This window comes from Chelonia mydas, chromosome 4, assembly GCF_015237465.2.
Source record: "Chelonia mydas isolate rCheMyd1 chromosome 4, rCheMyd1.pri.v2, whole genome shotgun sequence".
Lineage (NCBI taxonomy): Eukaryota > Metazoa > Chordata > Testudines > Cheloniidae > Chelonia > Chelonia mydas.
This window is the reverse complement of record NC_057852.1, coordinates 41573254-41598747: the sequence shown is the minus strand read 5'-3', so window position 1 is coordinate 41598747 and position 25494 is coordinate 41573254. Positions and strand designations below refer to the sequence as shown.

The window sequence follows — 25494 nt, the reverse complement described above, 5'->3', positions numbered from 1 at the left end:
ACAATAGACAAAAGAGACAGTGAGAGATAGGAAAGGCAATGATCAACTTCAAAAGGAAGCTGCATCTACTACTCCTTATATGCAGGGTAAAGATAAGACACAAGCAAAAGCAAGTAAGGAAAACTTCAGCATATTTAACATAGGACTTCAACACTTACCGACAGGAGAGGGCAACAGAAGAGCCCGAATCCCGGTCTCCCTCCACCCCCATCTTTATCTTTATCTTGACTTTACATGGTATTTCTATGACTAAGTTAATATTTCATCAATGTATTACCCATTATGTTTCTAAAGACTTGTTATGGTAATCATATTGAAAAATGGGAACTGCTTTTGTACAGATACAATTTATGTAATATGTTAAAGTATTAATAAAATTAGATAAAATAAGAGCTTTGTTTTCAGTAACTAGGGAGAAGTTACTGCAATGTCTTATTGATATCAATTAGGGCTTCACAAGAGTTAAATCTGTATTTTTAAAGTGCTTTGAGATCCTGTAATGAAAGGCTATGAAAGTATAAGTTGTTATTGCTCCTTTACATAGAAATGTAGGTCCTTTGTAGCCATAAGGGGAAAACAGCTTACTATATCCACTATCCTATGAATAAACAACTGTTTTCTCCTATGCACAATCTTAAGAATGTAAAATAAACCGCCTCATCAACTTACCATTTTCACTGACCGTCATGGGAATATTTATTTCCAAATACGAGCCTGCTCCAACGTTTACATGTACAGCATTGGTTTCCTAAGGAGGGGAGAAAAAGTTTAAACGTTATTTCTCTCCCCATCTTCAGCCAGTGTATGTCATGCCTCTGGCCATCATTATTCATGGTTAAATTGTCAGGATTAAAAAAAGAAGGATCTAGCTGACTAGGATATGGCCTTCATGTTTAAAAAAAAAAAAGAGAGAGAAATCATGATACTGAGAATAAGTTAACGTTAACAACCAGAAGATCCTTGGCTGAAAGAGAAACTGGTGAGGATGAAAGAAGATTATATTTCCCTTTCTCTTCTCCCACCCCCCAAAAATACCATGTTTAAATATCTCTAGATACCACCTGACAAATGAAAATATGCACAAACAAAAAGCCAGACAACCTAATCACAGGAGCTTGTAAGATTCAGAGGTATCTTAAGAATTTATTTCTTACCACCTTGCCATTATTTACCCTGTTTTTGGTAAAGAGCAAGTCAATAGTGGCATCTGCAATGATATTCATCCGCAACTCAAAAGCAAGGATCTGTCTTGGCTTGCCAGGCTGTGCAATTTCTGAGACTTTCATAATCTGGTAATCTGGCGGGAAAAAAAATTTCCACAAACAGTCCCTAGAAAACAAGAAGAGAAATATAGTTACTCCGATGGAAAGAAACAATTTGTCTCATCTACAAATTTCTTTGCCACCAGTCTGTGTAATTGAATTAGGTCCTTGGAAAGCCAACAGGTAAGGAAAGTGAAGGAAAAAAATAACATTTGCATAAAGCTGCAAGATACTGAAATCTTCAAACCTAAATCAATGGAGAGACTTTCGCCTCATTAGTGAAATCAAACTCAAAATAAACTAGATATTCAAACTGCTAGGAAATAAACTTTTGCAGGGATGGTTGTGGTGGAGAGACATGTTATGAGGGGATGACAGGAAGGAGTAACATAATAATCCCAGAAAGCAAATACAAGTACGTTACATTCTTTCTTCCATTTCATCTTCCCACCACAATATACTGTAACTGTCTTGTTTTGGAGATTAGGATGAGAGAGATGACAAGGTCACTTTTTGATTGTGTATAATTTATAGAAGCACAGAAACTATAACAACAAATTGTCTATGAAATTAGAATGTGTGTATTGGAACGTAGTCTGAATTTCTGCAATTTGAACCAAATATATAGCCACAAGAAAGGAAACTGAGAGGACGATAAAAGCATAGATAGCCTGATATATGTGGTTCACATAAGGAGTCCATCAGTGAACTAAGGTCAAATTCCACAGAACTGTTTTAAAACTGTAACCACATATGAAATACTTTCTTGGAAAAAATAGAAGTACTTGAATGAGAATGGTCTTTTTACAGCGCACTCAAGACCTGACTGCTGTAGTAGCTGGGAAATTATCATTTTTTCAGAATTACCCTATGCAGAGTCATTAATGACAACCTGAAGAAAGTGAAGGGCTCTTGAAATGGACTTCAGAGGTTAAAAGTGGGATTTTTAAAAGCACTTAAGTGAATTAGGGCAGCAAATCCCATTGACTTTCATTATGCTTCTAAACAACTCAGTACTTTTGAAAACTCCACCCTAATTTTTCTTTAAAATCAGCAATGAAAAAGTTATGCCCAAGATATAGAACATAAGAAAGGTCATACTGTGTCAGACCAAAGGTCCATCTAGCCCAGTATCCTGTCTTCTGACAGTGGCCAATGCCAGGTGCCCCAGCAGGAATGAACAGAAGAGGTAATCATCAAGTGATCCAGGCCCTGTCGCCCATTCCCAGCTTCTGGCAAACAGAGGCTAGGACCATCATCCCTGCCCATCCTGGCTAACAGTCATTGATGGACCTATCCTCCATGAACTTATCTATTTCTTTTTTGAACCCTGTTATAGTCTTGGCCTTCACAACATCCTCTGGCAAGGAGTTTCACAGGTTGACTGTGCATTGTGTCAAAAAATACTTCATTTTGTCTGTTTTAAATCTGCTGCCTATTAATTTTATTTGGTGACCCCTAGTTCTTGTGTTATGAAAAGGAGTAAACAACACTTCCTTATTTATTTTCTCCATACCAGTCATGATTTTATAGACCTCTACCATTTCCCCCATTAGTCATCTTTTTTCCCAAGCTGAAAAGTCCCAGTCTTATTAATCTCTCCTCGTATGGCAGACGCTCCATACCCCTAGTAATTTTTGTTGCCTTTTTCTGAACCTTTTCCAATTCCAATATATAGTTTTTGAGATGGAGCAACCACATCTGTACGCAGTATTCAAGATGTGGGTGTACCATGGATTTAAATAGAGGCAATATGATATTTTCTATCCCTTTCTTAATGATTCCCAACATTCTGTTTGCTTTTTTGACTGCCGCTGCACATTGAGTGGATGTTTTCAGAGAACTACCCACAATGACTCCAAGATCTCTTTCTTGAATGGCAACAGCTAATTTAGACCCCATCATTTTATACATACAGTTGGGAGTATGTTTTCCAATGGGCATTACTTTGGATTTATCAGCACTGAATTTCACCTGCCATTTTGTTGCCCAGTCACCAAGTTTTGAGAGATCCTTTTTGTAGCTCTTCACAGTCTGCCTGGGACTTAACTATCTTGAGTAGTTTTGCATCATCTGCAAATTTTACCACCTCACTGTTTATCCCTTTTTCCAGATTATTTATGAATATGTTCAATAGGACTGCTCCCAGTACAGACCCCTGGGGGACACCACTATTTATCTCTCTTCATTCTGAAAACTGACCATTTATTCCTACCCTTTGTTTCCTATCTTTTAACCAGTTACCAGTCCATGAGAGGTCCTTCCCCCTTACCTCATGACTGCTCACTTTGAAACTTTGGTGAGGGACCTTTTCGAAGGCTTTCTGAAAATCTAAATATACGATATCCACTGGATCCCCCTTGTCCACATGCTTGTTGACCCCCCTCAAAGAATTCTAGCAGATTGGTGAGGCATGATTTCCCTTAACAAAAATCATGTTGACTATTTCCCAACAAATTATGTTCTCCTACGTATCTGACAATTTTGTTCTTTACTATAGTTTCAACCAGTTTTGCACAGTACTGAAGTCAGGCATACTGGCCTGTAATTTCCGGGGTCACCTCTGGAGCCCTTTTTAAAAATTGGCGTCACATTAGCCATCCTCCAGTCATTTGGTACAGAAGCTGATTTAAATGATAGGTTACAGACTACAGTTAATAGTCCTGCAATTTCACATTTGAGATCCTTCAGAACTCTTGGGTGAATACCATCTGGTCTTGGTGACTTATTGCTGTTTAGTTTATCAATTTGTTCCAAAACCTCCTCTAATGACACCTCAATATGGGACAGTTCCTCAGATTTGTCACCTAAAAAGAATGGCCCAGGTTTGGGAATCTCCCTCACATCCTCAACCATGAAGACTGATGCAAAGAATTCATTTAGTTTCTCCGCAATGGCCTTATCGTCCTTGAGTAGTCCTTTAGCATCTCGATCAAAAGGTGGCCCCATTGGTTGTTTAGCAGGCTTCCTGCTTCTGATGTACTTAAAAAAAAAAATTTGCTATTACTTTGAGTCTTTGGCTAGCTGTTCTTCAAATTCTTTTTTGGCCTTCCTAATTATATTTTTACACTTCATTTCGCAGAGTTTATGCTCCTTTCTATTTTCCTCACTAGGATTTAACTTCCACTTTTTAAAGGATGCCTTTTTGCCTCTCACTGCTTCTTTTACTTTGCTGGTTAGCCATGGTGGCTCTTTTTTGGTTCTCTTAGTATGCATTTTAATTTGGGGGTATACATTTAAGTTGAGCCTCTATTATGGTGTCCTTAAAAAGTTTCTATGCAGCTTGCAGGGATTTTACTTTTGGTGCTGTAACTTTTATTTTCTGTTTAACTAACCTCATATTTGTGTAGTTCCCCTTTCTGAAATTAAATGCTACAGTGTTGGGCCACTGTGGTGTTTTCCCCGCCACAGGGATGTTAAATTTAATTATATTGTGGCCACTATTACCAAGTGCTCCAGCTATATTCACCTCCTGGACCTGATCCTGTGCTCCACTTAGGACTAAATCAAGAATTGCCTCTCCTCTTGTGGGTTCAAGGACTAGCTGCTTCATTTAAGGAGTCAAGAAACTTTACTTCTGCATCCCGTCCTGAGGGGATATGTACCCAGTCAATATGGGGATAGTTGAAATGCCCCATTTTTATTGAGTTTTTTATTTTAATAGCCTTTCTAATCTCCCTGAGCATTTCACAGTCACTATCACCATCCTGGTCAGATGGTCGGTAATATATCCCTCCTGCTATCTTATTATTTGAGCATGGAATTACTATCCATAGAGATTCTATGGCACAGTTTGGTTCATTTAAAATTTTTACTTCATTTGATTCTACGCTTTCTTTCACATATAGTGCCACTCCCCCACCAGCACGACCTGTTCTATCCTTCCAATATATTTTATACCCTGGTTTTACTGTGTCCCATTGATTATCCTCATTTCACCAAGGTTCTGTAATGCCTATTATATCAATATCCTCATTTAATACAAGGCACTCCAGTTCACCAATCTTATTATTTAGACTTTTAGCATTAGTATATAAGCACTTTAAAAACTTGTCACTTTTTCGCTGTCTCCCATTATATGATGTAATTGAATGAGACTTTTTTTCATTTGACTGTTTCTCATCAAATCCTACCTGTATTTTATCATCTTCCATCCTCTGCTCCTTACATACCTTGAAAAGACCCACCACTTTGGATCCTTTACCTGACCAAAGAGTATGTAACTCACCTCAACAACCATGCCTCCATCATTGAGCAAGTTAAAATATGGACACAGGTTTCAGAGTAGCAGCCGTGTTAGTCTGTATCCACAAAAAGAAAAGGAGTACTTGTGGCACTTTAGAGACTAACAAATTTATGCTCAAATAAATTTGTTAGTCTCTAAGGTGCCACAAGTACTCCTTTTCTTTTTAAAATATGAAGTGTGCTTTAAGAGAGCAAATATTCTTAGTGATACTAAAAATTAGAGGTTTCATGTTCCCAGCAATGCAGTATGCTGTACATAGAAGTTCTTTCCTTTAGGTACTTCAAGATATTGTTTACTATCTATACTCCTTATGATCTGCACAGTTTCACACTCCTATAAGGTAGTCAATCACAACAATTTCAAAATTGGGTAAATGGCATACATCCAAAAGGAATATCAAATATGTGATTCTTCAACATTTTTTTCTTAAATGGCCAGATTGTCACCTTTATGCAACTTGTACCTTACTCTGTAAACAGTCCCACTGACTTCAGTGGAATTACTCTCAGAGTAAAGTGCTATCCAAAGTAAGGAATGGTGGTAGAATCTAGGCTTGTAATGTAAGGCAAAAGGCCAAACCTGTAAGTATTTGTTGGGATTCCATCAAGCATTTGCCTGTTCCCACCAATAATTCTAATTTACAGAACAATCTTTTCCTCCTTATCAATTCCCTACCCTAATCTGAAGAGAAACATTCAGGAAGAGTTAGTTTACAATATCCCTTAGCTCCAATTCTCCCCCAAAAAATCATTACAGTTTTATTACATACAGAAAATGGCACAACTGTGGAGAGTTTTTTTTTTTAATGACTTAAGTGTAAATTTACTACAGATACAGAAATTTGACAGCATCAGAACTACTACATTCATTATATAGGAATACAATGTATTGATTTAAAAAAAAAAATCTAAGTGTTCTGCTTATTATCTTTGTGAAGAATCGTCCTTAAATTCTGGAGTACATGCATAGCAGCTAATACTGAGCCTACTATTAGGCCTAAACTACAGGTCAGAGGCCCTTTAATTTCATATTTTGACTGTTATATACTTAGTTGTCTACTATGTACAATTAACAGCCTGAGCAGCAATATCAATGGAGGCTTCATTACAATTTCCAAATAGAAAATGATATTCAAGATTAATATTAAAAATGCAATTCAGTTTAATACCTTTGCCTGTCAGCCCATGGTCCATAGTTGAAGTCTGTTCCTTTCCCACATACAATATCTAATCCCCAACATGGAGGCAGATCTTGCAGTTTACTGTCTTCATCGGTTGTTTCTCCATCGTTATTTTCCTCTGTCTCCTCTGGTACAAGACCTGTAGTTTGTAATACAGTAAACATTACTCCAGGAAGGTGTTTCCAATTATGAAGAATTTTTGCAGACCACTACACAATTCAAGTATGCAGATGTCAGTTTCATTCAAGATCACTGCAGGACGCAAGAGTCAAACCATCCTTCATGTAGACTAAAGAGAAAGGAAGAGAAGGATATGACTGAAAGCAAGAATCCAAGGAATTTTTCCAAAGCACTCAATGACAGCTAACTTTGCTCCACTGAAGTCAGTAAAGGCCACAGAACCTACACTACATAATTTTAGCGGTAAAACCTGACTTCTGTCAGCACAGCTTTGCACGTAGCACTGCCTTTTCAGTCCTGCTGACAAAACCCTCAACTACTGTGGGTCAAGTTAAATCATCTTCCTAAGCAGCATAAATCTTCTACTGACACTCTTATGCTGGTTCAATGCTTGTGTGAACACTGTATTAACTGCACCTACAGCAATATTGCCACAATGACACTGTACCGTGACTACTCTCTGCTCAAATTTTTGAACTCTTCTGCTTAATAGTCACAGTGCCCCCTTTGAAATATCCAGAGTGTTTTGGAAATGCCTCTGTTCTTGCTAGCTCACTTTTGCAAACACACAGGTATGGCTCCATGTAAAGCTACAGCTAAAACGCCAGCGAACTTTAGTGCTGCTGCCTACTACAGGAAAGTAGTCTTGGATGTCCTCAGCAAGTGAGGAGAGGAGCAATGGAAGTATAACTACAGAATTCACACAGCAACATTGCAAAGGAGATGCAGAAACTGAAATATGACAGGGATGAGTACCAATGCTAGGCAATGGAGAAGGAACTGCAGCAGTCCTAACAAAAGTCAATGGAGGAAAACAAAAAATTTGGTGCTGCCCTTCAGAGCTGCCACTCTATGCAGAGCTAGATGCCATAACGAGTGGGGACCCCAGCAACTAGTGACTAATAGTGGATTCTTCATAATGTCCTGAGGAGGGTACACCAGAACCACACATTGATGAAAAGCTCACTAAGGAGTGAGACATGAGCCCAGATATACCCAAGAAGCTCTGAGACCCAGCCAAACTCAGAGAGAGCCCCCTGAAAATGGGACTAGAGTAGGTATAATTTATTACCCCCCATACTGCACATGGTTTTTAAAACAAACTTTCTTCACCGTCCCCGACGCTTCACTATCGCCTATCCGTTCTTCACACACCCCTCAAAATGGCAAACAACTGCAAGTGGGCAGGGAAAAAAGGAATTAGATTTTAAAGTAGCCGATTTGTTTTAAGAGTGCAGAGTAGCATTAACAGGCAAAAAACAACAAAGAATACTTTAGTCAACCAAAAAGCGTTCTCAAATAAATACTTTAGCAGGACTTCGATGCATTCAAAATAAAAAAAACTTTTTCAGGAAGAAAAAAAATTTCCAGTACAATAAAAATAAAGTAAGGCAAATGTAATTCAATCCATTCAAAAACAAAAATGCATTCAAATTAAATACATCAAACATACAGAAGAATGCTTGCAAACAATCCAGTAACTGAGCACTGAGACTACATGAATTCTGCGCTACTGTGCAAGATTTTACTCTTTCCCCACAAAATAATTGATTCATGCGCCCCTTCCAGGCAGAGGTCCCAAGCGGATGCATCTGGTTCAGCATCGGGAGCAGCCAGAGGAGACGTAAACCACCACCTTGGGGGTCAGGAATAGGCGTACATACAAGACATTGTTCCTCTTGCTCACTATCACGGTATGGCCACAACCAGGGAGGGATAGGGCTGGGGACACCCCAGCTGGTGGCTCCTAACATGCACTGTGTTCCAACTGCTAGTCCTGGCTGGTCTGGTGCGGGGGAGGGATCTCCTCTGCCCCTGCACGAGCCACTCCTGGGGCCAGGTTAGACCTACCCACAGGAACTTCCCCTAGTTGCAACAAGCTCTGCCCTGGACCCTGCTTTCTGCCCCCATCACTCCCCAACGATAGGGGGAGGTGTCACTGTATGGGGAGCTGCCCCTCCCGTCTGCACAACCCCTATGCATCCAGATGCCCTCACACACTGATACATCCCTACCCGCCCCGCTGAGTACCGCCCCCTGCATCCAGACTCCACCTCACTAAGCCCCAACCAGCTGCACCCAGACTCCCACCCCACCAAGTCCCACTTCACCAGCACCCAGAACCCTCCTCCCCCTGCCGCTGAGCCCTGCTTAGGCCACATCTCCCCCACACCCAGATCCCCCTGCTGAGCCCAACCACTTTCATCTGGACCCTTCCCCCTGCAGAGCCCCAGTCCCCTGCACCCGGACCCCCCACAGAGCCACCCACACCTAGATTGCCCCACACAGAACCCTCTTATCCCATACATGGTTCCCCCACATTAAGCCCCTCCACACTTGGATCCTGCCAAGTTAAGTTTGCTTGCCCCACACCTGGATCTGGGAACAGGACCGGGCATGAACATGAGTTTCTGTCCCTCTCGCTTGCTATCACACGGTGCACCTGACATGGAGGGCCCAGATGTGTTTCTGAGGCAAGTTCAGGCCTTGCACTGTGTCAGGGTCAGGTGCAGCCTCACTGCCAAGTCTGTGTCCCAAAAGGAGATGGAGGGTCTGCAGGGTGATCGCCCTACCTCTGTGCAGTCAGTGGCCTGAGCTTCCCACTGCCATGCTGGAGTCTCCACTCCCATTTCCTTTCTAATCTATTGTCTAGAACAATTTCATTTCTACTCCAGTGACTCTACAGTGACATGCTGAGAACTACTTAGCCATGCCATTCACTAAGGATGGAAGCTGGCAAAAATTAGTTTCAATGGGGATACTCACGTGCTCTACTTTATGCACATATTTAAGTGCTGTGCCAGATCATGCCCTAACTTCACTCCTGAAGATGTACTGCTCTTTAGGGTATGTCTACACAGCAAAGAAAAACCTGCAGCTGGCCTGGTGGGGGGGGGGGGGGGGGAAAGGGGGGGCGTCCCAGAGTTCCAGCTCTAGTCCAAGCCCGGAAGTCTGAACAGCAATGAAACAAAGCCCCACAGGCTGAGCCCTGTAAGCCCAAGTTGGCTGGCATGGACCAGCCGTGGGTTTTAAAGTCTTCTCTGCTTGGCATACATGGAAATATTAGTATTGCTATCAGCTCTGTGGAGCCATATAGATGAGATAATATGTCTAGTAAGAAACCTATTTGTCAAAAAACATTTCCTGAATCATCTTTGTTGTCTGTACTTGCTGACAGGTATTTTGAACTAAATTACCAAAATAACTGAAAACGGTATGATTATATTGTGTTATTTTGACAAATAAAATATGCAGAATTTTAAAATATTGTGTGCAGAATTTTTAACTTTTTGGTACTAAATTCCCTAAAGAGTAAACCTTTCGGAGCAGCAATCACCACCCACTTCTCTACTGTCAAAGCAGCCCTTGTTTTGGGGTCTCTGTGCTGAAAGGATGGTGTGAGCCTGGCACACAACTCCAGGAATGTGGGCTTCCACATATGAAAATTCTAAAGCCACTACTGATCATCTAGATTTGCATCACGAGCCAATCCCACCATTCGGTGCTCATTTCACAGGCCCAGAAACTGCTGCTCCATAGTGTGCAGCTGGTCAGTGAGTGCCTGCAGCAGCTGGTGACTTTTATTCACTTTCCACATTATCCACACCTCTTCAGTTTTCTCATTTTCTCTACTGCAGACCCAGCTGTGATAGTACTTGTAGCTCCATAAGTACAGAACAATCAGCTGCTCTGTCTCTAAAACAGACAAGCCAGCTCTGCTGATCTGTTCCGCATCCATGACTCTGACAGCGAGATGGAAAACCAGCATGAGGAAGAGAAGATTATGGGATGTAACAGAGGGAACTGCGGGAATTTGATCCTCCAACTCCCACAATTGCCTGAGAAGAGCACTGGCAGTCCACAATGCACTGCCAATCCACAATGCACTGCCAAAAGATTTCTTAGAAGGAAATGCACTGAACTATGGCCCTGGGAACACTGGGATGTGTAATCACCATGCTGCCCTTCTTTTGCCAATACAACCTGTCAGCGTGCGGGCGTGCTGCACCAGCAAAGATAGTCAAATGTGAATACAAACTAGCGATAGCAATGTCCGCAGCTGTATGCTGGTAGAAATTTTCCTAGTAAAACCTTCCAATTAAATATGGTTGGATTTTTGCCATTTACTTCAATGTAGGCAGAGATAGGCCAACAATGAGCAATTTTGAAAATCCTATCCCTTGTGTTCAAGACCCCTTAGGCCAAAGTTTTCTAACCTGCGTGCCTCAAGTTGAGCTCATAAAGCTATATTAAAGACTTGTCTACTTGGGGAAAAAATGACCAGTTATACCAGTCTAGTTATAAACTCCTTCCGAAGTGACAAAAGCTATGCCAAAAACAACCCACTATCCCAAAATAAGAGCATCTACACAGGAGGCTACAGTGGTACTATATTGGATTAAATTCACACCTTAGGTCATACTGAAAAAATTTCCCTGTGTACACAAGACCTTATACACCAACGTAGGACTGGACTGATTTTCAAAAACATCTGCAGTTCCCACTGATTTCACCAGGAGTTAGGTTTGCTTAGCATGGTTTTACAAATCAGGTGATTTCTATGTGGATGCTTAAATACAGTTTTAAGTAGTTTAATGGTAGGCACTGAAAATTTGGCATTTTTAGAAGTGTGTGAGGAGAGTTTGGCACCAAACTCCCATTGATGCCATTCTGAAAATCCCACCTCCAGGGTCTTACCTTCTTCAGACTTGCAGAGAGAAGCCTGGATATTGGGTTTATCTAAATGTTGACAATATTCATTGTAAAGCACAACAGCTAATATATACTGTTAAAAACATTTTTTCGACTCAAAATATAAAACAGTACTCTTTTCCATTTATGTCAGTGGAACCTGCCCACCTGTTCATTTCAATGACAACAACATGAAAATTTAGTAGATAACACTTAAGAGGGCAGGGACATTCCATACACTTTCTTGCGACATTTTTATGGTCTCACATCCTGTGCTAACTCTTCTAAGCTGAAGATCAAAAAAATTCTTTCAGCATTCCAGAAAGACAATAGTAAGACATTAAAACTAATGGTATAGTAAGTCCTGATAAATAAACAGTACACAAATTATGTAAACAACACTATTATTTAACAGAAGATACCTGGTTCATCCATGTAATAGTAGATGTCAACATCATTGGACTGCATTACAACAAAGCCTTCTCCCATTAACCTTGGTGGTCTGTTGTAGGGGGAAAAAGGGTTAGGTCAATAATGAAATGTATCCTACAAGAAATTAACTGTTAAGAATTTAAATAAAGCTAAATTTGAATTTTTGGGTATCCTGAAAAAGAGAGTGCAGGTCATGCTCAGCTGTAAGCTCAGAAGTAATTTAAGTACTTAAACAATCTTAGAAAAAAATAGATAAACTTGCCATAAGTAGTAACTAATCCACTTTTAGAAAGGCATTTGTACAGAAAATATATTTTTGGCTGCGAATGGCCTAATAATAGTACTATAAAATATCCTCCAGGTTACCCAGATCTGAGGAAAGCCTCAGGTCTCTTACTAATCAGTTCCTTTCAAAGCCTCCAATATTGTAGGAATAGTGCAGCAGGTTCAGTGGCTGACCTCTCTGCTAGTGCAGAGTAATTCTAATAAGTATTTTGTGGTTCCATAGTAGCTTCCAACTCATGATCTCAAAGCGTTTTACAGACAATGAATTAAACCTCAAAAACTTTCTATAAAGCAGGTATGTATCCCATTATATAGGTGGGGAAACTCAGAAAACAGAGAAGTTGCTTAAAGCCACAGTCTATAGCAGAAACAAAAAGCATAGGGGTCAGATTCTGTGCTGTGCCTCTAGGAGATGCACCACAGAACTCTCAACCCCTAACAAGTGAGGGCTATGGTGGTTTTAAGTTATCTATGCAATCTCCCAATCGTGGGCTGCTCCAGAGGCTGCATAGGTCCCTACTGTAACTTAGCCAGACCCTCAGGACTGTCTAAATGACAGCAGTCTCTGTATGCAGCCCTACGGGCTCCATTATTGCCCGGAATCACTACATGTGCACCCCCAACATAGCCTCCTCATACTCACCACACCCTCTTCACCAGGTCTTGCAAGGAGGTCATCAGGAAGCAGCCTCATGACTGTATTCTGCAGCATCAGCCAGAAGAGAATCCCTTCCCTGACTGAATATAGGTCCTTTAGGACCCCTTTATGTTGCTCTGGCCCTTTTTACCCAGCCTCAAGGGGCTGGCCCAGGAGAAAGGATTTCACCCCAGACCTTGATTTCCAGTCTAGCGTTTTAACCATGATATCACCACAACAGATATATTTGGGAAGTAGCGGAGGAGAAAAGAAAAAAATATAGTATATAGCTTTTTACATTATTTGAAGTTTCAGAATGAGGGACAACAGAGGCCTTAGGAGAAGGCAAATTGTTAACACACCAGTGCAACGAGCAGTGCAGTGAGATCTCACACTTAGTGCAGCATTAAGAAAGTTCACATGAGTAAGAGCATTTCTTACCACACAAAGCATAAGCGATTTCTGAAAATAAACCTAATTTTTGGTATTTAAGTCTCTTTTCATTGGTCATTACTGTTTTTTCTGAATAAGGACATGTCAAGGTTCCTTCCCCACTCTGAACTCTAGGGTACAGATGTGGGGACCTGCATGAAAGACCCCCTAAGCTTATTCTTACCAGCTTAAGTTAAACACTGCCACCACCAAAGTATTACACAAAGAACAGGGGAAGTGCCCACTTGGAAACGTCTCCCACCCAAAATATCCCCCCAAGCACTACACCCCCTTTCCTGGGGAAGGCTTGATAAAAATCCTCACCAAATTGCATAGGTGAACACAGACCCAAACCCTTGGATCTTAAGAACAATGAAAAGCAATCAGGTTCTTAAAAGAAGAATTTTAATTAAAGTAAAAGAATCACCTCTGTAAAATCAGAATGGTAAATACCTTATAGGGCAATCAGATTCAAAACATAGAGAATCCCTCTAGGCAAAACCTTAAGTTACAAAAAGATACAAAAACAGGAATATACATTCCATTCAGCACAACTTATTTTATCAACCATTTAAACAAAACAGAATCTAACTCATCTCTAACTAGATTGCTTACTGACTTTTTACAGGAGTTCTGACCTGCATTCCTGCTCTGGTCCCGGCAAAAGCATCACACAGACAGAGAGAACCCTTTGTTGTCCCCCCCCTCCAGCTTTGAAAGTATCTTGTTTCCTCATTGTTCATTTTGGTCAGGTGCCAGCGAGGTTATCTTAGCTTTTCAACCCTTTACAGGTGAAAGGGTTTTTCCTCTGGCCGGGAGGGATTTAGAAGTGTTTACCCTTCCCTTTATGACAGGACATCATTGGTGTCACTGGTAGTATGGAAACATAATATCTGATTGTAAACTAGCACAGTAATAAAACATTAACAGAAAAATAGTTATGTGCTTTGTTACAATACAAAATATAAAACTGTTTAAATAACCTGCACCATTTTAAAAGTTCAAACGTTAATAAGAAACCATTCTATAGTCTTTTTTTCTTTCAAATCAGTTCTCAAAATGCAGGTCAGTTAAAATATTTTAAATTAAAGCAACTTGAAGGATGATTTAACGAACGTATTGAAATATCAGGTTCAGTTTGAGATACTTATGCTCACACAAAGAGAGACTTGTATGTTACCTTATTCCATAATCAACTAATGAAGCCCCACTTTTAATTTCCATTTACTTAGCAACTCTTTAACATTCTCCTTGTCCTACATTCTATTCTTTTATTTGTTAATTGTTTTCCTACAAAAATAGCATTCAGGGCCACAGGGACAGATCATCTTCAGTAATTAGACCATTAGTATAATAGTGTATGTCCAAATCTGGTATTTTTCCTGTAACTTTATAGGAGGAGTCATGAAGTAAGATTATCTGATAAAACACTGTTACCTTGACACGGCTGTACTATATACCCTTTCTAAAAGGACATAAATGAAACATAGGAAAGTGAATACTTTCATTAAAAAATGGTGACAAAAACAAATCTATATTCCTAGTTTTCTTAATCCCATGCATCTTTAGAACATTAGAATTCCTATGGTTAATTACAACCTTATACGATGTCTCTTTTGTTAGGAATACATAGATCTATTTAGCACAAGCCATTTCAGATGCAGGGTAATCTGGCCATTTACATCCTAGAGGGGGAAATATGAAATTATTTTCCTTACAGCTACACCATCATAAACAGAAACCACCAGAGTTAAAGATGCATTACCATTTCTATTCATTTATAATTTTCCAGAGCTTTCACTTTTGAGGCTAAAATTTTCATGAATTGAGCTCTGCCTCTAGATGACTTTAAAAAAATCAAATTTTGTTCATAAGAGAGAGGAAAGGGGAAGGAGGAAACTACCTTTCACCTTCAGCAGCCCACAGATGTGGTGGTCTGGGATAGAAAGATTGAGTATGGTATAGAAATAGCCTTAATGGAAGAAAGCACCTTTGAACATTCTGATTAAAATTAGTTTGGTTTTCACTGAACTATGACACTTTGAAAATGGCATGTCACACACATGCACACACTTTGCAGATGAGATTTTTGCAGACAGCTAAGACGACAATACTGTGCATGCAGGCATGGCTCACTTTGCCACACACTGACGAATGTAGTAGGTACGGCCTCCTGTTTCAGGTGTACACAGGCTTGAGACCAGAATGCTTCGCTCCCCTTAAGGTGGCTGTTAAAGGAGATCTGCTACAGTGAATTTTCCAAAGTGTACAGATAAGCGTTCTTCTTTGCCAGATCTGCAGGAAAGAACCTCCGCAAACACACCACTTAGGATCAAAAAAGTGAACTTAGATGTGCACACATATGAATTAGACTAGATGCAAGGAATGAAGTTAACTGTGAAGGTCATTTAGCTGCAGACATATGTGGCCAATATATGCCAGCAATTTTTCATTATTTCTCTGTGTTTATTTAAACTGAAGTACGTTGTACAAGTATAGTTTACTGTGTCTTTCTCACATATGGTATTCCAAGATTCGTATCTGGCACACATAGTAGGGTTGCCAGGTGTCCAGTTTTCGACGGAAAGCCTGGTCAAAAAAGGACCGTGGTGGATCCAGTCAGCACCACTGACTGGGCTGTTAAAAGTCCAGTTGGTGTGGGTTGGCAGGCTCCCTACCTGGTTCCGCATGGCTCCCTGGAAGCAGCAACATGTCCCTCGGCTATTAGGCCGCCACGGGGGTTCTGTATACTGCCCCCACCCCGCCCCAAGCGCCGTCTCCGCAGTGCCCATTGGCCAGGAACCATGGCCAATGGGAATTGCAGGGGCGGCGCCTGCAGGCGGAGGCAGTGCGCAGAGCCATCTGGCCACACCTCCGCCTAGGAGTCGAGGAACATGTTGCCACTTGCGGGGAGCCAGCTGAGGTGAGCGCCGCCCAGAGCCCGCACTCCGAAACCCCTCCCACACCCCTACCCCTTGCCCCAGCCCTGAGTCTCCTCCCACACCAAAACTCCCTCCCAGAGCCCGTAATCCTCACCCCCTGCCACGCCCCAACCCCCAGCCCTGAGCTCTCTCCCGCACCTAAATTCCCTCCCGGAGTCCACACCCCGAACCCCTCATCCCCAACCCCACCACAGAGCCCGCACCCCAACCCTCTGCCCCAGCCTACTGAAAATGAGCAAATGAGTGAGGATGGGGGAGAGTGAGCGACAGAGGGAGGAGGGATGGAGTGAGCAGGAGGTGAAGCCTCAGAGAAGAGGTGGGACCTCAGGAAAGGGCAGGGAAGGCAGCAGGGCAAGAGCATTCAGTTTTGTGCAATTAGAAAGTTGACAACCCTAACACATAGTAGTACACACGTGTATCTAAGGCTATAAAAAAATGTGCTTGCTAAAGTTATGTTTGTGTAATCAGAACTACCGTAATGCATATACACATAAAGGGGCATGTGAAACTAAAACTTTTGCATATTCTGAATGAGCATTTAACTTTGCAACCTTAGTGTTTTCACTTTTAAGTTTAAGAATTAAGTTTAAGAATTAAACTTTAAGAATTTTGAGAAGTTAAGAAAAGAGTCTACCAAAAAATGACACACATATTCCAGTAACTTCATGTCTGACAAATCCATAAAAGCCATTTGAAGTGGGAAGGGGGGAGGGAAGAGAGACAAAGAGATGCACATAGAAAAGCTATACCAGCTGACAGAAGGAATAAATAAGAGAAGGGGCCAACTCCTCCTCTCTCCCACTTAAGCCAAATACCACCATCCCCATCTCCTTTACCTCTACACTCTGTTCCATTTTCAGGAGAAAAAACAGAACAACTTACAATGAACGGCAGCACAGGAGAAGACTGCATTTATGCTTCTACGTTTCTTTTTACTTTGCTCTCTGTCCTATTCCTTTCCTGCATTTTCTTCCCTGCATCTGCAAGTTGAAGTCCTCCCTTCTTGTTTTTTCTCTTCTCCATTTGTGTTTTTACTTGTTCTTCCTGAATCCACCTGGATTCTCTCTCATTTTCTATGCCTCTCTTTTTTCCTTTCAGTATGTCTTTTCTCCTCTCACTGCTTACATACCCTATGAAACAGGATCTCTTTTGCACCCGTGCCCTGCCAGAGTCTGGTGTTCTGTTGCAGGAGAGTTGAGAAACACAGTAGCTGACTCAGGCCAGATAAGTAGCCACCTGCATATAGAAATAGTGTGGCTGAGTTTCCTGTAGGATCACGACTCACAGTGCTACTCAAGTCAGAAACAGTCTATTTTTCCATATCAAGCCAGCTCTAGGTATCCATTAGTTTTGCAGGGAGGGAGGCAGCTTTGGATGTCAGCCTGCATTAACTTACCAAAGGGAACAAAGGAGGATCCTTAGCGGAAACAGGGGAACAAGCTAATAACTTGAATATGTTAATTCTATTTTGCATTAATCTTGTTAGTTTATTTTCAGTACCAGCTGAAGAAAATTCCTTGGTTATTTTCTGAGAGAATTTAAAGTTAGCTACTCTCTATTTATTCTCCCTCACAGAGGAATTTCTCAGCCTTCTCCTATACTTAGAAACAGCAAGGCTGAACGTGTGTGTTTCATACACACAGAAACTCGGGAATACTTTATAAACCAAAAGATATATTATACACATACAATGCAGACAGATAATTCATTCTTGGAGTCAGGGTTGTAAATACATACAAGGACAGAAAGCCAAATATTTCAAAGTTAAAGCTACACAAACTCCTGAACATTTGAAAGTACAGAAATGATGAATTACAGTTGTTGCAGTTATCTTAACTCTACCCCAGTGCCCCACCACAATATGAACAATCCTAAAACAAAAACGTCTTTCATACAATTAGCATTTCAAGAAAATCTTAATTCAGTCAGAACCTCTGTACGTTGTGACATTCTTGTGAGTCTAGGCTAAAGTGAAGTCAAAAATTTTCAGCTTTAAAAAATAAATAAAGAGGTCCAAACAGGCTGGGATCTACAAAGAACAAGCCATAAACTGAAATATAATTCTTTCCTGATAATTATATTCACAGTATTACAATGAGCAGTCACTGAAAGAATCACTAGTTGAGCGTCAGTCCAATAAGATATAAGGCTATCAGGCACTAGTTTAAGAGTATTAAAAATCCTTAAACTTTCATCTTCAGTGAGGGTACCAATCAGATCAGGGTATCAATCCCTAGCTACATAGGCTTCAGTACTGGTCTAGAAGGATACTGAAGGAATGTCTAAAGGACTCCATCTTTTTAAAGGTTTTTTGGAGAAAAACATTGCTTTCAAACAGTGTTCCCATGACAAGAATTAGGGTTGGATTAACTGAACATTTAGGATACAGTTAGCTATACAAAAAGGCATATCTCCATATCCCTCCACAATGAGTCCCTGTTTGACCATGTGTCTTTTCAGGAATCAAACACGACACACAAAAATAAAACAATATTTACAGAATGGCAATGCTGTAAGTGACGGTGTGAAGCTAAGCAGCGCAAAACTCAGGAAGGATTTCCTGCCAACGTTCTCTAGTTTTTGATGGCTCAACAAAAAAAACCTAATCACCTTAATCTGGACTGTTGGCAGTTCTAGTTCCAGAGTAGGTAAAAAGGATGAAGGTTTTTTTAAAATTAAAAGGACATCTTATATTGTATCTTCAAAAGTTAAAAAGACAAACTTATTTCTGACTTATGTATGATAGTAAACTCTTAACTTACACTTACCTCAACTAAGACCAGCATGCTGAAATTCAAAAATTTACTCCTCAATTCAATGAGGCATCCTCCAGAAAATGCTGGATGGTGTGTATATGTATGACTAATCATATATAGAATAAGACCAGACAAACACACACTATTTTCCAGGGATATTACACGGAATTTACCTTCTGTTGAGCAAACAACATTTTTAAGACCTGAAAATGAAACAGCTTTGCCTTAAAGGGTCTGTTTGCACATAAAATATTGCTAGAAAAAAATCTACTTAAGGACCCTTGTCACGGTAGACAGAATTTTGTGCCTGTCTACATGTTCATACTGTTTCACTGCAAAAATGTGTGCACATTGTACTGTTTCCATCTAGGCACATATACTGTGCGCATTGCTATGGTATCCAGCCACCATATGCAGCTTGCAATTTCCTTCCTTTGCCTGTCATCTCTGCTCAGAATTTTTTCAGAACTGTGTTCTATCAAGGAGCAGGAAATGCAGAAGTGTAAGAATCAATAACCTGCATTACATATATAATCCACATTTTATCTGGATTTACCACTGTATCATAAGTCAGGTAACCATTTTTCTCATGTTAAATCAGTCAGATTACAACCCTTATTTTAAATTTAAGGAAGTTCAGTAATAGCCCCTGATAATAAACAGAATTGCAATAAAAATTTAAAAGGTAGTTTAGTTTGGGGTTTGACAGTCTTGAGGATTCCTTAAGATCATGTTCCTCAAAACTTTTTGACTTCCTACTATAACTAACATGGTGCAGCTTATCATATAATTTCACATTTTTCACTATTTTCAATAGCTATAACTGTATATAAAGTGACTATATGCAAGTCAACAGCTCAGCCTGTATTTGTCCTAAAACTTACAGCTGCAGACATAGGCTTTAGCAGCAAGCAGCTTGTGGCAGAACTTAATTGAAATAACATGGGTTTATTTAATTAATGAGAGATACTAATCAAACATAGCAAAAAGTGCACAGAAGAGTTTTAAGGTCATAGCAAAACAGCAGTAACTCTTGCACGTCTCTCTATAAATATTACTCTGTTAAATGTCAAATGTCCAAAGTCTCTCTAGAGGCAAAGGTGTATCTAACTAGACACAATGGCACGAAGAAAATAAGACCATACTAACAGAAACAAAAGGCAGTCTTTAAAAAAAAAAAAAAAAAAAAAAAAAAAAAAAAAGTCAATCTACAACAGCAGCAAAAGAACAGGCTAAAATGTCAGATTTCATCTGGATGCTTAAAAATAAAATCTTACTCATCAGTTTGAAGACCAACGTATCTTGGACTGGGAACTAACATGACTCTGACATTTTCCAGTTTTCCTTTCAAAATGTGCATAAACTGGTCAAGGTGACTTGAAGGTGGTTTCGTGGTGTATGTTAAGAAAGCATCATCAAAGTTAATGCACAGTGTTTGTGGCTGATAATGATTCCCAAATGCCAAGCGACCCTAAGTTAAAAGAAAGATGAATTACTTTATTTTGCACTGCTTAGTTTACACTACTTACACAGAGTAATGAACCAGTCTACCATGCCAGTAAAAACTATGAGTGAAATCTTAGCCACAGTGAAGGCGGTGGCAAAACTTCCACTTACTTCGGTGGGCACATCTACAATAAAAGACTCGTGGCATGCCTGCGGCTGACCCATGTCAGTTGGCTTGGTCACATGGGGCTGAAAATAGGCAGTGTAGACATTCAGGCTTGGGCTGGAGCCCAGGCTCTGGGATTCTTGCCCTTGTGGGGTTTTGGAACCCTGGCTGCAGCCCAACCCGAACATCTACACTGCCATTTTTATCCCCGTGAGCCTGAGCCCCACAAGCCCTAGTCAAGTGACCCAGGTGCTGGGACTCTGTGCCACAGGTTTTTTATTCCAATGTAGATATACACAATGGGACCAGGACTTTACTCCATGTGTCCAAACCTGCAGCCCTGACCCAGGTGTCCCCTTGAAGGAGTATGAAGATCCTACATCATTAATGCTGAATTACATTCAAACAGCAGCACTACAAAAAAAAAAATTGATCATTGTAGAACAATAGGTAATCGAGAATTTCAGATTCTGTGATAATTTACAATGTACTATGACATATCACAAAAGCTGTTGAGCACTATTCTGAATTCACCTGGTACCAGAAAAATCCACTGATTTTAAAAAGATCCTAATACCTATATTAAAAGTGACATGGAAATAAATAATTTCAGTAAATAAGCCACCTAGTTAATTTGTTAGTCTCATATTTAAAAGAGAAAAAAAAAAATCACACAAAAATCTGTGGTTGAAAATCCAGAGTAAATGGGCTTTTATAAGGGTAGCAGAATTTGTGCTGAAAAAAAAATAAAATAAAGCCAATTGAAACTACCTTCATGATTCAAATAAAAGCATGTCAGAAATAAAGAATTAAATTATGGTAATAATGAAGTCACAACTGTAAAAGTGAATTTTAAAGTTTCCACAACTTAAAGGCATTTATTTATTTACACACCAAATGGGGAATATGTCACTTACTGTGCTAACATTGACTTTGATTACAGGAATAAGGGATCTCCATGAAGAGGAAGGGTCTTGAGATTCTGTTTTTACTTTAACACTAAAAGACAAAAAATCAAATCTATATTCAAATATATGTAATGGACATAAACAAGAAAAATCAGAACTAAAAGCTTTCATGACTCAATCTTTGTTTTGCTACACAGGGGTCATCACCAGATCTCTCATTAAAAGATGCTATGGTTTAACAAATATGTGCAATAATCAATTTTACAAGATATGCAACAATAATCACACATATCTAAAAGGAAGATCAAACCCTGTTTTTAAATATTACAGATAATCTTGAGGACAGTCAAACTTAAGCAGCAAGGAAGAGAAGTTACTCATTACTTCTAGCACTGCACACATTGTACTAGATATTATGATTTATTGTCTGTCAGATTTTCCATTAAGGCATAATGACTTCAGCACAGCACTACCTGAAGAAAAGTGACTGACTAGGAAGAGTTAATGGCCTTCTTCAGAGCCTCATGCTATTAATCCCCTGGAAATGCCTTGTACTGCAGTAGTTCTAGCTGTTCTAAACTGAAAGAAAAAGCCAACAGATGTGAATATTCTTTTGTTTTTGTCTTAAAGGTTGTTGAAGTTTCAACTGATTTTGTACACTGCCTTTTCTAGAGAATTAGTGTCCTATACATTAGGACATCTCAGCATTCCATTTATCTTATAATTTTAATTTCCCCCTCTACCTTTTAATTATGCAAATCTTAAATGGGAGAATTTTACAATTTAAAAGTATGTAATGAGAGCTGTAACACCCATGAAAAAGGAAGTTCTCATTTTAAGACATATTTAAATAATTAGTCATCAAAAACACTCCTGTCTATTAGCTTGCTAAAACAAAACTTAAGAACATGAGTGCTGAACAGAAAATATTCAGGCAATTAAGACCTCTTATATGCAGATTGTCTTATACTTAACATAGGGCTCGATTGTGCTACCAGGGTCTAGGCCTGGAGACGATCTTCTATATACTCTACATCAGAGGTAGGCAAACTACGGCCCGCGGGACCGTCCTGCCCAGCCCTTGAGCTCCCCGCCGGGGAAGCTAGCCCCCGGCCCCTCCCCGGTGTCCCCTCTCCCCCGCAGCCACGCGGGCAGCGCTCTGGGCAGCGGGGCTGCGCACTCCTGCAGGGGAGTGTGGCAGCGTGTCTGGCTCTGACCAGGCAGCACGCTGCCAGACATGCTGCTCTGAGCGGCATGGTAAGGGGGCTGGGGCCGGGGCGAGAGGTCCCAGTGGGCAGTCAGGGAACAGGGATCGGGGGGCAGTTGGACAGGTGTGGGAGTCCCAGGGGGGCCTGTCAGAGGGCAGTTGGATGGGGCGGAGGCGATCAGGGGATGGGTAACAGGGGGCTTGGATAAGCATGGGAGTCCCAGCGGGCCTGTCAGGTGGTGGTGGTGTGGATAGGGGTCGGGGCAGTCCGGGGACAGGGAGCAGAGGGGGTTAGATAGGGGAGGAGGTCCCGGGGGGTTGGATAGGGGTGGGAGGTCCCAGGAGGGGGCTGTCAGGGGACAAGGAGCAGCGGGGGTTGGATGGGTAGAGGGGTTCTGTGGGGGGGGTGGAGGCCAGGCTGTTTGGGGAGGCACAGCCTTCCCTACCTGGCCCTCCATACAGTTTTGCAACCCCAATGTGGCCCTCGGGCCAAAAAGTTTGCCCATCCCGGCTCAACATTCTCTCCCTCCCAGGCAGAAATGTGACTCAACTGCTTCCAATTACATGGTCTTATTCCTGGAGATCAACAAGATTTGTGGTCTGTCCCGCTGGACTATTCTAAGAGGTAGGGAGCAAATACTTCCTCCCTCGTCTCTGACACAAAAGAACAACTGGGCAGAAACCGGGGGGGGGGGGGGGGGGGGGGGGGGGGGGAGGGGATGGGTGCGCAGCAGCGCACGGGGGAACACTTCCATTTCTGATTGGAAAAAAGACTGTTCCTCTTCCTCCTGGATTGGACTTAATCACTGATCAATTCATGTGTAACCTTCAGGCTTAAATACTGTAATTTCTTGTATCTGTATGAAACCAGACAAAAGTATCAGCTTTAAAAGAGCGATAGTTGGTTCAGAATAGAACAGTACATTTGTTTAGTAACACAGGCTGGTGAGAGTACACCACCCCAGTGCTCGGTTCTCTTCACTAGCACCTTATGGAATACCAGGTCAAATTCAAGGTTTAGGTTCTTTCAGTACCCAACATGAAACTGGCCCAGTTTACCTAGGATACCATCTAATCCTGGACAATCTTGATCTCCCATAAGTATGATCCATTGAAACACTGGAATTGTCAGCCTCAAGAATAAAACCCCTTTATGCAGATGAGGGCCAGTGCTGTGCACATTCCCAAACATACATCAAGGCAATCTTTTTTCTTGCCCAACACCGCCTTGCATTTCCTCTATTGGCCTCTTCCGAGCAAATAGTGCTGAACTGAAACTCAAAGGTATGGCAGAATTTTGATATAGACAAACATTCACTGAATACTGAAGTGGGGATGTAATATTTTACCTTTCGAGATTGGAGCGTGTTGTCTCTCTTCCATTTTCTTGTGCTTTTTCATCCTCTTTCCTTGATGGAATTATTGTTGGATCCAGACCAAATAATTCCTGAAGTTGTCCATAAAGGGCAGAGCGGTTGTAGACGTGAAATTCAAAGTCATTCACCATGATATACAGTCTAGTTTCTGCTTTTGGATCTATAAAGTAAAAGAGGAAAAGGAAAATACTTCTGATTCTACTCAGCAGTTCCTCTCCATAATTCAAGCAAATTCTTCAAAAGTGCATAAATAGTTTGGAAAATGAACTCTACATTGCAGAAAACAAATATTGAAGTACATATTAAACAGATGTAAAAAGAAAAATCCAGACAACGCACAACAAAAATTTCTTCACAAAATTTGCTGAATATGCAAAAAGGACCCTGATTTAGTTTCTAACAGTGACAGTATTTTGACTTTTGCCAAGCTATTATAGAAAAAAAATAGAATTTACATTACACAAAGTTGTTTATGTAGGTTACTAAATTAGTCATTAAAAAGTAGAAGACATAATATGCCAGTATTAAACATGCACATTTTAATATTAATTCAGTATATTACAATTTCAGTGGTGATGCTTCCCCAAATTGAAGAGTCAAGTATGCAATAAGCAAACTAAATAGTACAATACTGCCATTACGAGTGATTTCTTCATTACTAAGCATACTTCAGAGCTTTATTTCTTTACTCAACTTTTTGACTCCTACGTGGGACAGCAATGATCCAAAGTTTATACCACATTCAATGGCTTACAGAAAATAAATTTATCACCTCACTCAAGTTCCTATATGAAAAAAGTCAACACCAAAATGGTTACAACATTGCCTGCGTCATCAGATGACAAGAATTGAATGTGCATACAGAGAAAACTATCTTCTCACGACACATTTTCACGTATATTGCTGAACGTTGTGATCTGGCACTCTATGGTGAAATGGTCTGAAAGCCTTTGAGATGATCTATCATGCTCTTATCACATGCTTTCAATATAAAAAATTTAAACCGATTTATTTTCATAGGATTTAACTCATAAAAAGCGTTAAGTTGAAGAGATAGCAAATTGGTAGGGGTGCACATAAAAAAGCAGGATGTATAGTGACTTGCAGATCACATGCCACTTATTTAAAGTGATGCAGAAGGTTGAGGTTTTTATTGTAAACTTGTGCTGTTAATGTGTGTTATCTGTCCCCGTTGCCCCCTCCGCAAGCATGTTGCAGGTAGTACATAGCTTTTTCCTTCCTTAAAGTTTCCCACCATGGCCATCCCAGCGGAAGTGTTAGCATAGAAGCCACTGGTGTTTTAACCAGTGTACATCAATCTGCTGACAGTAGCTTCAGGCAACATGT

At 40.5% G+C, this 25494-nt stretch overlaps 1 protein-coding gene across 26 annotated transcripts in view; it reads right to left on the bottom strand.

The window, feature by feature from the left end:
• Positions 1 to 25494, bottom strand: part of KIAA1109 (KIAA1109 ortholog) — a 226017-nt gene that overhangs the window by 155143 nt on the left and 45380 nt on the right. For all 26 annotated transcript variants that reach the window (XM_043545479.1, XM_043545461.1, XM_043545464.1 and 23 more), the window contains 7 exons: positions 24121 to 24307; positions 21574 to 21655; positions 20322 to 20515; positions 11983 to 12062; positions 6677 to 6827; positions 1173 to 1329; positions 670 to 748 (listed from right to left, as the gene is read on the bottom strand). In XM_043545479.1, the coding sequence (XP_043401414.1) occupies positions 670 to 748; positions 1173 to 1329; positions 6677 to 6827; positions 11983 to 12062; positions 20322 to 20515; positions 21574 to 21655; positions 24121 to 24307 (930 nt within the window). The remainder of the gene's footprint in view (positions 1 to 669; positions 749 to 1172; positions 1330 to 6676; positions 6828 to 11982; positions 12063 to 20321; positions 20516 to 21573; positions 21656 to 24120; positions 24308 to 25494) is intronic.